Raw genomic sequence first — 14,502 nt, 5'->3', positions numbered from 1 at the left:
GTAACAACAGCTGGCGGGGGGAATTATGAGTGGCATTTGCCAGTGTCACACATTTGTTCAGTGAACGTACACGTCTCAATATTGTACAATTTATTTCGTACGTTCTCTATTTTTGTTGGCCGACAGTGCTGTCGTTGCGTATAGGGACTTGCTTACAGTGTCCAGTTTGTGGGTGCATTTTGTCGGCCTTGAGATATTAATTTAGTGTCAGGTGCGGTAAATTGATGTATCTGTCTCATTCGAATGGTTCATTGCAGAATGTTGGGGCCAGGTGCGCCCGCGGCTTTCACAGTGAATGATAAAGGTTGATGAAAGCCAGGGTTACGCTTTGGGAGGCTGCGCAGTTCGAGATTTCTTGATCATACGAGGCATGCTTTCGCTTCCGGGCTAGCGGTCAGAGATGTTCGAGCAGAGCGCACAGTGAACATCCACAACGATAGACCGAGCATCGATGCTTCGTGCAGGCAGGATGGAGGAGTGTGTTACGGAGGAAGATGAACCATGGTACGACCAACGGGATTTGGAGCAGGGTGAGTAGACTGATACACCATTGTTGTTACTTTGTGACCGTGGTTATATTTGTTGCAAGTTTCATTACGATACAATAAAAACAGTCCTAGCAAAAAGCAGCTGGTGCTGGCTACCGACCTCATCACTGTCATTTAATGCAACAACCTGAAGATGTCTCAAAGGATGCTAATTGGCCCTTCAAGAAAAGATAATATTATTGACATTTCATTTGAATAATTCATTACATGTTCTGCAATTTTGGCTCGATATACAAGCGTGCGTGTCTGGAATGGACTACTGTCTTGTCGATATTATCCTTGATATGATAAAACTGAGAAATTGTGATGGCGCTCATGCACTTTCAAGACAGACCCCATCACCCCAAGTCCCATACATTTAAGAACGAGGCGTGGGAACTATCGAAATTCTGCTGCAGGTTTCACCTGTCAGACCATGTTATACTCTGTTATTCCTGCCTCGCTCTCTCGGTTGCTCTCTCTGACACACACAGGCCTACTTCCATTTCTCTCATTTCAACCTCTCTGTGTATAGGCATTGTTCTAGACTTCCCTTTATCGAGCTATTTTCCAATTATTCTGATGTTGTCAGTGCGTGTTCTCAGAATAACCCTGACTTCACCCCCTCCATCTCTCACATCATGTATGATGAACGGTCACGTGCCAACTCTCTGCCCTCGGATATTTTTCTCAAGTCACCAAAATGGTGGTTGTGCTGGTGAGGTATTAGGTGATGGGGCCTGACATCAGGCTGACGGACCGAGAGATGATTTAAAACAAGTGGGATATTCAGGGAGACAACTGGTTGACATTGGCAGGATTCTGTGAAATTTTGAACAAAGAATCTATGCAGTTGCAATCACTGAGTGAGGGAAATGTCAGCGTTCTGTCTTTTTAAAAATGATTTATTACTGGTTAGACTGAAGACACAGGACATTTACTAACCTCATGTCTGTGCTCTGATAAAAAAAAATAGGGATCAACAATGGAGATGCTCCTAAAGAATCTGTTTTGAGATGCTTGAAAAGGCACATAATACACACAACCCTTTCAAATCAAATTGATTTATATAGCCCTTCGTACATCAGCTGATATCTCAAAGTGCTGTACAGAAACCCAGCCTAAAACCCCAGACAGCAAGCAATGCAGGTGTACAAGCACAGTGGCTAGGAAAAACTCCCTAGAAAGGCCAAAACCTAGGAAGAAACCTAGAGAGGAACCATGTGGGGTGGCCAGTCCTCTTCTGGCTGTGCCGGGTGGAGATTATAACAGAACATGGCCAAGATGTTCAAATGTTCATAAATGACCAGCATGGTCCAATAATAATAAGGCAGAACAGTTGAAACTGGAGCAGCAGCACAGCCAGGTGGACTGGGGACAGCAAGGAGTCATCATGTCATGTAGTCCTGAGGCATGGTCCTAGGGCTCAGGTCCTCCGAGAGAGAGAATTAGAGAGGGCACACTTAAATTCACACAGGACACCGAATAGGACAGGAGAAGTACTCCAGATATAACAAACTGACCCTAGCCCCCCGACACATAAACTACTGCAGCATAAATACTGGAGGCTGAGACAGGAGGGGTCAGGAGTCACTGTGGCTCCATCCGAGGACACCCCCGGACAGGGCCAAACAGGAAGGATATAACCCACCCACTTTGACAAAGCACAGCCCCCACACCACTAGAGGGATATCTTCAACCACCAACTTACCATCCTGAGACATGGCCGAGTATAGCCCACAAAGATCTCCGCCACGGCACAACCCAAGGGGGTTGTGGGGGGTTTACCTTTTCCATTCACCCTGGGCTTAGTCTGATAATACATCCCTCCTATAGAGTGACACACCCCTTTGTATCTCTTCCTCAACTGTTTGATTTAGTTAACTCAATTGGACCCCATTGTCTGTCTCTTCCTCCACTAATGGCTAGATAGACATAGATGAGGACCTGTGTAGTCTCTGCTCTTACTCCCTGTGTATTGATCTGGCAGAGCAGTGTCTCCCACCTCTGGTCTTATCCCCATATTTTGAAACAGAACGGGAAAGAAGCTATTGTTTTAGCATTTTAAATGTCCCCACAAGTTATGATATAGGTCAAAGCCGTAGTTTCCTAGCAATCATTTATTATAAAGGGTAAATTTGGTATATTAGGATAGTAGGCGGTGTGAGTTCCAGATGGTGGGATGAGGTACAGTTGAAGTCAGAAGTTTATATACACTTAGGTTAGTTTTTCAACCACTCTACACATTTCTTGTTAACAAACTATAGTTTTGTCAAGTCGGTTTGGACATCTACTTTGTGCATGACACAAGTCATTTTTCCAACAATAGTTTACAGACAGATTATTTCACTTATAATTCACTGTATCACAATTCCAGTGGGTCAGAAATTTACATACACTAAGTTGACTGTGCCTTTGAACAGCTTGGAAAAGTACAGAAAATTATGTCATGGCTTTAGAAGCTTCTGATAGGCTAATTGACATTATTTTAGTCAATTGGAGGTGTACCTGTGGATGTATTTCAAAGCCTACCTTCAAACTCAGTGCCTCTTTGCTTGACATTGTGGGAAATTCTAAAGAAATCAGCCAAGACCTCATAAAAAAATGTAGACCTCCACAAGTCTGGTTCATCCTTGGGAGCAATTTCCAAATGCCTGAAGGTACCACGTTCATCTGTACAAACAATAGTACACAAGTATTAACACCATGGGACCATGCTGCCATCATACTGCTCAGGAAGGAGACACGTTCTGTATCCTAGATATGAACGTACTTTGGTGCAAAAAGTGCAAATCAATCCCAGAACAACAGCAAAGGACCTTATGAAGATGCTGGAGGAAACGGGCAAAAATGTCTATATCCACAGTAAACTAGTCTTATATCGACATAACCTGATAGGCCACTCAGCAAGGAAGAAGCCACTGCTCCAAAACCACCATTAAAAAAGCCAGAATACGGTTTGAAATGACACATGAGGACAAATATTGTACTTTTTGGAGGAGTGTCCTCTGGTCTGATGAAACAGAGCTGTTTGGCCATAATGACCATCGTTATGTTTGGAGGAAAAAGGAGGCTTGCAAGCCAAAGTACACCATCCCAACCGTGCAGAACGGGGGTGGCAGCATCGTGTTGTGGGGGTGCTTTGCTGCAAGACGGGCTGGTGCACTTCACAAAATAGATGGCATCATGGAGGAAAATTATGTGGATATATTGAAGCAACATCTCAAGACATCAGTCTCCGACCACTACCTTGTATCCTTTTCCCTCTCGCTCTCATCCAACACTTCCCACACTGCCCCTACTCGGATGGTATCGCGCCGTCCCAACCTTCGCTCTCTCTCCCCCGCTACTCTCTCCTCTTCCATCCTATCATCTCTTCCCTCTGCTCATACCTTCTCCAACCTATCTCCTGATTCTGCCTCCTCAACCCTCCTCTCTTCCCTTTCTGCATCCTTTGACTCTCTATGTCCCCTATCCTCCAGGCTGGCTCGGTCCTCCTCCCTCCCGCTCCGTGGCTCGACGACTCATTGCGAGCTCACAGAACAGTGCTCCGGGCAGCCGAGCGGAAATGGAGGAAAACTCCGCTCCCTGCGGACCTGGCATCCTTTCACTCCCTCCTCTCTACATTTTCCTCCTCTGTCTTTGCTGCTAAAGCCACTTTCTACCACTCTAAATTCCAAGCATCTGCCTCTAACCCTAGGAAGCTCTTTGCCACCTTCTCCTCCCTCCTGAATCCTCCTCCCCCTCCCCCCTCCTCCCTCTCTGCAGATGACTTCGTCAACCATTTTGAAAAGAAGGTCGACGACATCCGATCCTCGTTTGCTAAGTCAAACGACACCGCTGGTTCTGCTCACACTGCCCTACCCTGTGCTCTGACCTCTTTCTCCCCTCTCTCTCCAGATGAAATCTCGCTTCTTGTGACGGCCGGCCGCCCAACAACCTGCCCGCTTGACCCTATCCCCTCCTCTCTTCTCCAGACCATTTCCGGAGACCTTCTCCCTTACCTCACCTCGCTCATCAACTCATCCCTGACCGCTGGCTACGTCCCTTCCGTCTTCAAGAGAGCGAGAGTTGCACCCTTCTGAAAAAACCTACACTCGATCCCTCCGATGTCAACAACTACAGACCAGTATCCCTTCTTTCTTTTCTCTCCAAAACTCTTGAACGTGCCGTCCTTGGCCAGCTCTCCCGCTATCTCTCTCAGAATGACCTTCTTGATCCAAATCAGTCAGGTTTCAAGACTAGTCATTCAACTGAGACTGCTCTTCTCTGTATCACGGAGGCGCTCTGCACTGCTAAAGCTAACTCTCTCTCCTCTGCTCTCATCCTTCTAGACCTATCGGCTGCCTTCGATACTGTGAACCATCAGATCCTCCTCTCCACCCTCTCCGAGTTGGGCATCTCCGGCGCGGCCCACGCTGGATTGCGTCCTACCTGACAGGTCGCTCCTACCAGGTGGCGTGGCGAGAATCTGTCTCCTCGCCACGCGCTCTCACCACTGGTGTCCCCCAGGGCTCTGTTCTAGGCCCTCTCCTATTCTCGCTATACACCAAGTCACTTGGCTCTGTCATAACCTCACATGGTCTCTCCTATCATTGCTATGCAGACGACACACAATTAATCTTCTCCTTTCCCCCTTCTGATGACCAGGTGGCGAATCGCATCTCTGCATGTCTGGCAGACATATCAGTGTGGATGACGGATCACCACCTCAAGCTGCAAGACGGAGCTGCTCTTCCTCCCGGGGAAGGACTGCCCGTTCCATGATCTCGCCATCACGGTTGACAACTCCATTGTGTCCTCCTCCCAGAGCGCTAAGAACCTTGGCGTGATCCTGGACAACACCCTGTCGTTCTCAACCAACATCAAGGCGGTGGCCCGTTCCTGTAGGTTCATGCTCTACAACATCCGCAGAGTACGACCCTGCCTCACACAGTCCTAATCCAGGCACTTGTCATCTCCCGTCTGGATTACTGCAACTCGCTGTTGGCTGGGCTCCCTGCCTGTGCCATTAAACCCCTACAACTCATCCAGAACGCCGCAGCCCGTCTGGTGTTCAACCTTCCCAAGTTCTCTCACGTCACCCCGCTCCTCCGCTCTCCACTGGCTTCCAGTTGAAGCTCGCATCCGCTACAAGACCATGGTGCTTGCCTACGGAGCTGTGAGGGGAACGGCACCGCAGTACCTCCAGGCTCTGATAAGGCCCTACACCCAAACAAGGGCACTGCGTTCATCCACCTCTGGCCTGCTCGCCTCCCTACCACTGAGGAAGTACAGTTCCCGCTCAGCCCAGTCAAAACTGTTCGCTGCTCTGGCCCCCCAATGGTGGAACAAACTCCCTCACGACGCCAGGACAACGGAGTCAATCACCACCTTCCGGAGACACCTGAAATCCCACCTCTTCAAGGAATACCTAGGATAGGATAAAGTAATCCTTCTCACCCCCCCTCTTAAATGATTTAGATGCACTATTGTAAAGTGGCTGTTCCACTGGATGTCAGAAGGTGAATTCACCAATTTGTAAGTCGCTCTGGATAAGAGCGTCTGCTAAATGACTTAAATGTAAATGTCAGGAAGTTAAAGCTTGGTCGCAAATGGGTCTTCCAAAATGGACAATGACCCCAAGCATACTTCCAAAGTTGTGTCAAAATGGTTTAAGGACAACAAAGTCGAGGTATTATTGGAGTGGCCATCACAAAGCCCTGACCTCAATCCCATAAATTTGTGGGCAGAACTGAAAAAGCATGTGTGATAGCAAGGAGGCCTACGAACCTGACTCAGTTACATCAGCTCTGTCAGGAGGAATGGGCCAAAATTCACCCAACTTATAGTGGGAAGCTTGTGGAAGGATACCTGAAACGTTTGATCCAAGTTAAACAATTTAAAGGCAATGCTACCAAATACTAATTGAGTGTGTGTAAACTTCTGACCCACTGGGAATGTGGTGAAAGAAATAAACGGCAAATTAAATTATTCTCTCCTATTTTTCTGACATTTCACATTCTTAAAATAACGTGTTGATCCTAACTGACCTAAGACTGAATTTTTTACTCTGATTGAATGTCAGGAATTGTGAAAAACTGAGTTGAAATGTATTTGGCTAAGGTGTATGTAAACCTCTGACTTCAACTGTATGTACAGTATATGTCCTTCCCCAGCCCTCGTCCTCCACATCACCCCATTGACCGATGACCCAGAGAATAAAAGCAGCTTTGCGTCTCATCAGTGTTTCACTGGTCAGGGTTTGGGAACCAGGTGCGACCCTGCATATAAAGTTGTAATAGTACAGTTTTAACATGCTGTTCCAACCAAGGGGTCATATTGTATTTGCTATGCTCTATTTACACTCACTTTCACAGAGTGAATATGTGATTATTATGTAAGTGATCTGTATTCAGGGCTGCCCTCAGTGGTCATAATCATCAGCTCAACATGTGTATCCTGTCTGTCCAGATGGTAGGGTATGATGTTGTAGCAGCTGGTGCAGTGTGGTTGTGATGTGCTTCACTAGATGCTATATGAGTTCCACACATCCGAGGGCATAAAGATAATGCATAGCCACACGTGCAGATGACTGCAGTGCACATGAGCTGTGTGTGTGCCAAGGTTGCCATGGGGAGATGTCAGTTTCACAGTGTCATTGCTTTGTCCTGTTACAATTCTTATGTTATTCACTTGTATTCAATGAAGTGGGTACATGATTTGTCCTACTTACCGGGATATCTCTTGCCCTCTCAGCAAACTCAGATTCTTATACGTTTGCCAGCACAAACAACTGTTGTGTGGCAGCGTTTTGATAAAGCCACAACCATAAGATTACATAACTTTTAAGCTTTAGACAATGTGTACCAGGCACTTTTGTGTTGGTCACGTAGCATCTGGAGGTGTGTTTTGGATCATTGTCCTGTTGAAAAACAAATGATAGTCCCACTAAGTGCAAATCAGATGGAATGGTGTATTGCTGTAGTCATGCTGGTTAAGTGTGCCTTGAATTCTAAATAAATCACTGACAGTGTCACCAGCAAAGCACACCCACACCATCACACCTGCTTCATGGTGGGAACCACACATGCGGAGATCATCCGTTCACCTCCTCTGCGTCACAAAGACACACAGCGGTTGTAACCAAAAATCTCAAATTTGGACTCATCAGACCAAAGGACAGATTTCCACCAGTCTAATGTCCATTGTTTGTGTTTCTTGGCCCAAGCAAGTCTATTCTTATTGGTGTCCTTTAGTAGTGATTTTCTTTGCAGCAATTTGAACATGAGGGCCTGATTTCACGCAGTCTGCTCTGAATAGTTGATGTTGAGATGTGTCTGTTACTTGAACCCTGTGAAGCATTTATTTGGGCTGCAATCTGGTGTGCAGTTAACTCTAATGAACTTCTCCTCTGCAGCAGAGGTAGCTTTGGGTTCCTTTCCTGTGGAGGTCCTATCACTTGATGGTTTTTGTGACTGCACTTGAACATTTTCCATATTGACTGACCTTCATGTCTTAAATTTAATGATGGACTATCATTTTCTCTTTGCTTATTTGAGCTGTTCTTGCCTTAATATGGACTTGGTCTTTAGCCCTACTTGGTAATCGTCTGTATACCACCCTACCTTCTCACAACACAACTGATTGGCTCAAACACATTAAGAAGGAAAGAAATTCCACAAATTAACTTTTAACAAGGGACACCTGTTAATTGAAATGTATTCCAGGTGAGTACCTCATGAAGCTGGTTGGGGGAATGCCAAGAGTGTAAAGCTGTCATCAAGGGTGGTTACAATAAAGAATCTCAAATATAAGATATATTTTTTTTGGGTTACTACATGATTCCATATGTTATTTCATAGTTTTGATGTCCTCACTATTATTCTACAATGTAGAAAATAGTAAAAAATAAAGAAAAACCCTTGAATGAGTAGGTGTCCAAACTTTTGACTGGTACTGTACATGTTGAAGACGGGCCTCTTGTCCTCTGCCTCGTTCCCTTTTGAATGGTTAGCTCCTGTTGCCATTCATTGCATTATCTCTGATGCACACACACACAGCTACTGCTCCAGACAGCCATACTATAATTCAACTCCTGGTCCTTAGATGTGTACTGTGCAGCAGCATGGTGTTCCCCACTGTTGTGTTCCTGTTAGTGCTGACACCATGCACTGTGCTGATTTAAAATGCTGCATTCATGTACTGTACTGGAGGTCAATTCTTCTCCGTTTTAACACCCCCTCTCCTCCCACTGTACTGTCATTGGCTCTGAGTAGTGGGGCAGGCATGTTGGAGCCAGGAGCCAGCACAGCTCCCCTCTACATCCTTACGCTCAGTCCAAGTAGGCCTCGTCACTGCAGCACCCGATGAATAATGGATCCATCAAGCTGCTGGTGGAAACCAAGTGACTCGCTGCCCTTATCCCTCCCAGGTCTAAAATGGGATCATGTTTGTATGTGTGTTTCTTTGTGGAAATGTCTGTCAAAGCAGATTGAGAGCAGAGATGTGCTGGAGTTGATTGGTTTCTGGGGAAAATGTTAAACAATCTTGTTGTGACAATAAAGATGTACGTGTACCAATCGGTGCAACTTAAACCTTTACGCTTGTATGTACAGACTGTACAGCCGCTCTTCTTTTTGGAGTGGAGTAATAACGAACTGAGAGGGATATTTCTGTCATTCTGACCAGGAGTAATGGAAAACGAGTTCTGAGATGACCTGTATTGGTGTTTTGCCCTGTGTATTGGTGTTTTGCCCTGTGTATTGGTGTTTTGCCCTGTGTATTGGTGTTTTGCCCTGTGTATTGGTGTTTTGCCCTGTGTATTGGTGTTTTGCCCTGTGTAATCCAGACAGAGCCTGTGCTAACTAGATTTTCTCCCTTATCCTCTTCCTTTCCCCTGCAGTCAGACTCCATTTTCTTGAGCTCATCTTGGCAGAGATCACAGAAGCTGGTCTTAGTCAGAGAAGATGGAGGATTACATTGTTTTTTACTCCAGCAAGGGGAATTGAATGAGGGGATTTTCTCTCTGTTGCTCGTTCTTTAAGGAAAGCCAGAAAGTATTGCATTAATGGAGTTAAAAGAGTCCTTAATGATCCAACGCAACACTTGAACTGAGCTGGGCTAATGCCGGAACTACCAATATTAAATGGATGAAATGTGAATGAAAGAGTTAAAATAGTTGTTTTTCTGTATCCAGACCAGTGCACTCTCGACCTCCTCTCTCTCCCCTCACAGATCTGCACCTTGCAGCTGAGCTGGGGAAGACCCTTTTGGAGCGCAACAAGGAGCTGGAGGACTCCCTACAACAGATGTACATCAACAATGAGGAACAGGTGCAGGAGATCGAGGTATAGCATCATACCACTTTCACTAACTGTGTGTGAGCGTGTGTACATGTCATGAATGATCCTGCAAAGTGCCCTGCCCATCTTCCGAAAACATCTGAAACCTCTTCAAACAGTATTTTAAATAATCCTCCTCATCACCTTGACACCCCCCTCCACCTTTCTGACTCTACTGAGAGCTACTTTATTGAGGAAAGATGTACTTTCTATGTGGTTGTCCCACTTAGTACATTCATATTCAGGTAGCTAACTAAGTTGCTCTGGATAAGAGCGTCTGCTAAATGGCTAAAATGTAAAAATACAATTAAATGTTGAATTGCTGAGAGGCCATATTGTCATGCATGGCACCGGACTGGTGTGTTAGCTAGAGTGTTTGGGTTTTAAACTACTGATGGTGCACTTTATGATCCTGCAAAGTGGCTCTTCTCTCTAGGCTAGCCCAATTACATTCTCCTTGACACGCCATCAAGTCAATTAAACCCTGCAGAGCTCTGATAGGAGAGGAGCAGAGTGCAGCTGCATGAGAGTGGGAGAGCGAGAGAGTGTGTGTTTACTTAGTGTGCGGCTGTGTGGGAGAGAGGATCCCACGGACTCCTCTGACTCTGAGCTAGATCTGCCACCTCATTAGAAGAAAAAGACTGGCCTCCTTATTAGGCAACAACAAAGCTGCTGGAGAAGAAGAATAAAGTTGAAGAAGAAGAATAAAGTTGATCCACATTTGTTTCTGTAGACCGGAATTAGGAAATTGTGACGCTATTTTGCTTAACCATCATGGAATCCTGTCATATCTATGTGACTGATATTAATTATTTGTATTTTTTTACAGCAGTGTCTGGCATTGGGTGTATCTCAATAGTCTAAAACAGCTTCCTCTCCTCTCCATCTGCACTGATGTAACATAGATGTCCAGTTATTTTATATCCGTTTTAGGCTCTTTAGATTGTCTCCCTGTAAGGTCCATGTCTACATTCACATGTCTATTCCCCCTGCAGTACCTGTCCAAGCAGCTGGAGATGCTGAGGGAGATGAACGAGCAGCATGCCAAAGTCTACGAGCAGCTAGACGTGACGGCCAGAGAGCTGGAGATCACCAATGAGAAACTGGTTATAGAGAGCAAGGCCTCGCAGCAGAAGATAGACAGGTGAGGGTTAATACTCTCCCGAGTTGTTCTCGCTGCTATGATCTACAATATGAGCATTCACTCTATGTAAGACTGTACCATGACCTCTTTCTTCACTGTGTTTATACCAAGGATTTCTAAGAAATATTTGGTTTAATAGTTAACAAGCTTAGTTCTTGAATGGTTCCTACTGTTCATAGTAAATAAATGCGTCTCACCGTTGTTTTTGTGACCCAGGCTCAGCATAGTCACGGTACAGTATTGTACATTATGTTGTGATGTAAATAAGATTTAGTCCACTTTCATTTGTGTATGTGTGTGTGTGTGTGCGCGCGCTTACAGGTTGACGGGTACCATGGAGACACTGCAGGCTCAGGTGGATACCATGACAGCTCGTGTGGAGGAACTACGTACACTAGAGGAGCTGAGGAACCACAGAGAGGAGCGGGAGCGACGCAAGACTGTCCACTCCTTCCCCTGCCTTAAAGAACTCTGCACTGCACCAAAGTACAGTAAAGAGCCATGCTCGATGTAGTCTCTCTCAAAAGTCCAAAGTACTGTATGTGAAAGTATGCTAATATGCTTAGTACATTTGCCAAATGACCTGAATGAATGGTGTTCAGATTACATAAGAATGAAATTTCCCTGCTGTATCCTTGTGCTCCTCTGTGTGGTGTATCGCTCTACAGGTATGAGGATGGCTTCCTGGTGGCCAACCCCGGCAGTGTGGACCTGGTGTCTGAGCGTGAGCGCCGGCCGCTGGACGAGGAGAACGAGCGTCTAAAAGGTGTGGTCTCCTCCCTGAGGTCCGCCATGGTGGCAGAACGGGGCCGGAGGGAGGGGGCAGAGAGGGAGTGCACAGCTGTGCTGCAGGAGTTTGAGCTTATGGAACAACGCCTCCTGGGGGCTGAGGGCTGCCAGCTGCGAGTGCAGGAGCTGGAGGCGGAGCTTCAGGAGATGCAGCAGCTGAGGAGGTCCCGGGTCTGTCTGTTGGATGAGGGTCTGGAGCAGACCCTGCTCAACAATGCCCCCGAGACCGACACACCCGAGGAGGGACCGGGGAAAAAGGAGGGAGGGGAGGGGACGGGGGAGTCCGGGGGAACAGGAGGAGGGGTGCAGCAGGGAGGCCCCGTGAGGAAGAGCTGCAGCGACACGGCGCTCAACGCCATCTCAGCCTGCGACACCTCTGGCAGGCGACAGGGCAGCTACGCAATCCACGCCAACGGCGTGCGCAAGCGCGGCATGTCCATCCTGAGGGAAGTGGACGAGCAGTACCACGCCCTGCTGGAGAAGTACGAGGAGTTGCTGGGGAAGTGCCGGCGCCATGAGGAGAGCATGTGCCATGCGGGGGTGCAGACGTCACGCCCTGTCTCTAGAGACCCCTCCATGAAGGACTGTGGCATGGCCACCCCCGGCCCCTCAGCCATGGCTGCTGCACCCCCACCCCGCCCCCAGACCCCCTCCACCCCAGAGGCCCTGGAGGGCATCAGCCGGCAGGTAGACCAGGTGGACAAGAGGCTGGGCCAGAACACCCCAGAGTACAAGGCCCTGTTCAAAGAGATCTTCTCCCGCCTGCAGAAGACCAAGAGTGAAGTGAACTCCACCAAGGGTTGGAAGTCCCCAAGGGTTGGAAGTCCCCAAGGGTTGGAAGTCCCCAAGGGTTGGAAGTCCCCAAGGGTTGGAAGTCCTAAGGGGAAAAAGTCCAAAGACAAATGAGCTGCTTTTGGATTAGGAAGTCCTATGACCTCTCCTGGGGATACTACTAAAAAGTCCAAAGACAAATGAGCTGCTTTTGTGATACTAGTGAACATGACCTCTCCTGATACTACTGAACATGACCTCTCCTGATACTACTGAACATGACCTCTCCTGATACTACTGAACATGACCTCTCCTGATACTACTGAACATGACCTCTCCTGATACTACTAAACATGACCTCTCCTGATACTACTAAACATGACCTCTCCTGATACTACTAAACATGACCTCTCCTGATACTACTAAACATGACCTCTCCTGATACTACTAAACATGACCTCTCCTGATACTACTGATACTACTAAACATGACCTCTCCTGATACTACTAAACATGACCTCTCCTGATACTACTAAACATGACCTCTCCTGATACTACTAAACATGACCTCTCCTGATACTACTAAACATGACCTCTCCTGATACTACTAAACATGACCTCTCCTGATACTACTAAACATGACCTCTCCTGATACTACTAAACATGACCTCTCCTGATACTACTAAACATGACCTCTCCTGATACTACTAAACATGACCTAAACTCCTGATACTACTAAACATGACCTCTCCTGATACTACTAAACATGACCTCTCCTGATACTACTAAACATGACCTCTCCTGATACTACTAAACATGACCTCTCCTGATACTACTAAACATGACCTCTCCTGATACTACTAAACATGACCTCTCCTGATACTACTGAACATGACCTCTCCTGATACTACTAAACATGCACTGAAAACAATGGGTACAAAAGCCACAGATTTATTTTCTTAATTAGTTTCTCTTTGTTTGACCCTGTTTGTTCAAAGTGGTCACTTGATGACAGGTTACCTGTACTTCTGCACTGGGGAAATGATACAATCTACTGTGGATGATCGCCTCAGCTGTTTCATCTTTCTGGATACAGCCACGTTTCACCCAGATGTACAATTCATTGTACATCTGACGACATTCATCATCTGGGTAGATGAAATGCCTTGATTCTTGACCTAATTTAAGATAAATTATGACAACCTAGTTCTGCACTAAAAATCTGTTAGACCCATCTTTGGTCAAGACAATCCAGTATAATGTTTAAATGACTAAGCGTGAATAATGAGACTGCACTAGTTCTATTTAAAATGCATAAATAATTGCTATTTAATGTTTTTGATGACTGACAATGAATAACATGTGCAGAGCTATTCATAAAAGGTGTTTTCAAAAACAATCCTGACGTTCTCAATGAATAACACTGTTGCCTTAACATCTTAGGCTTCAGGTCTGCATCTATCCAACATATACATTGGTTTTGAAATCAGGTGAAGCCAGTAGACTTCAATTGAGGGAGCCCATGGTACTCAAGGAAGTGCTAACTTGTTCTAAAATAAATACTGTATAACTATCAGTGTATTGGTGAATTTATTTTTTGTAAAAGGATTCTCAAGATGGATATGATAATGTTGCAAAAATGGAGTTAGGTTGTCCAAGCTAGAGAACTGAGGACCTGCTGATGCTGTACTGTGTAGAAATGGAACTCAACCACACTTGACTAAGCTACTGTAACTATGTGCTCTCTAAGCACCGACTCAGACTATGGGTACCTCTCCTTGTTTCCTGGACTGCTTATTTCAAGTACACAAGGGGTTTTAGCTGCCCTCTTATCAGTACTTTGGCTTTTCATTTGAATATTTTCCTTGCTCTCTTCTGCTCTTTTGTGTACAAACTTCATGTGATATGGTCTTCTATGCTGGTGTGTTCTAGATGCAGATTGGGTGGTA

At 46.0% G+C, this 14,502-nt stretch overlaps 1 protein-coding gene across 1 annotated transcript; it reads left to right on the top strand.

The window, feature by feature from the left end:
• Position 1: 1 nt before the first annotated feature.
• LOC135554356 (cerebellar degeneration-related protein 2-like) lies at positions 2 to 13,023 on the top strand. Its single transcript, XM_064986622.1, has 6 exons — positions 2 to 530; positions 9,744 to 9,856; positions 10,846 to 10,994; positions 11,316 to 11,480; positions 11,663 to 12,699; positions 12,769 to 13,023. The coding sequence occupies exons 1-5, from the start codon at positions 452 to 454 to the stop codon at positions 12,687 to 12,689; spliced, it is 1,533 nt and encodes a 510-aa protein (XP_064842694.1). The 5' UTR covers positions 2 to 451; the 3' UTR covers positions 12,690 to 12,699; positions 12,769 to 13,023.
• The last annotated feature ends 1,479 nt before the right edge of the window (positions 13,024 to 14,502 follow it).

This window comes from Oncorhynchus masou, chromosome 14, assembly GCF_036934945.1.
Source record: "Oncorhynchus masou masou isolate Uvic2021 chromosome 14, UVic_Omas_1.1, whole genome shotgun sequence".
NCBI lineage: Eukaryota > Metazoa > Chordata > Actinopteri > Salmoniformes > Salmonidae > Oncorhynchus > Oncorhynchus masou.
Note: the sequence above shows the minus strand (reverse complement) of the source record. Positions and strands in the feature narration are given on the sequence as shown.

Excerpts from the sequence above, each read along its gene's own strand:
- LOC135554356 (XM_064986622.1), top strand. The coding sequence starts at position 452 with ATGCTTCGTGCAGGCAGGATGGAGGAGTGTGTTACGGAGGAAGATGAA. Across the intron at positions 9,857-10,845 it reads AACAGGTGCAGGAGATCGAG|TACCTGTCCAAGCAGCTGGA; the intron begins GTATAGCATCAT and ends TTCCCCCTGCAG. Across the intron at positions 10,995-11,315 it reads TCGCAGCAGAAGATAGACAG|GTTGACGGGTACCATGGAGA; the intron begins GTGAGGGTTAAT and ends GCGCGCTTACAG.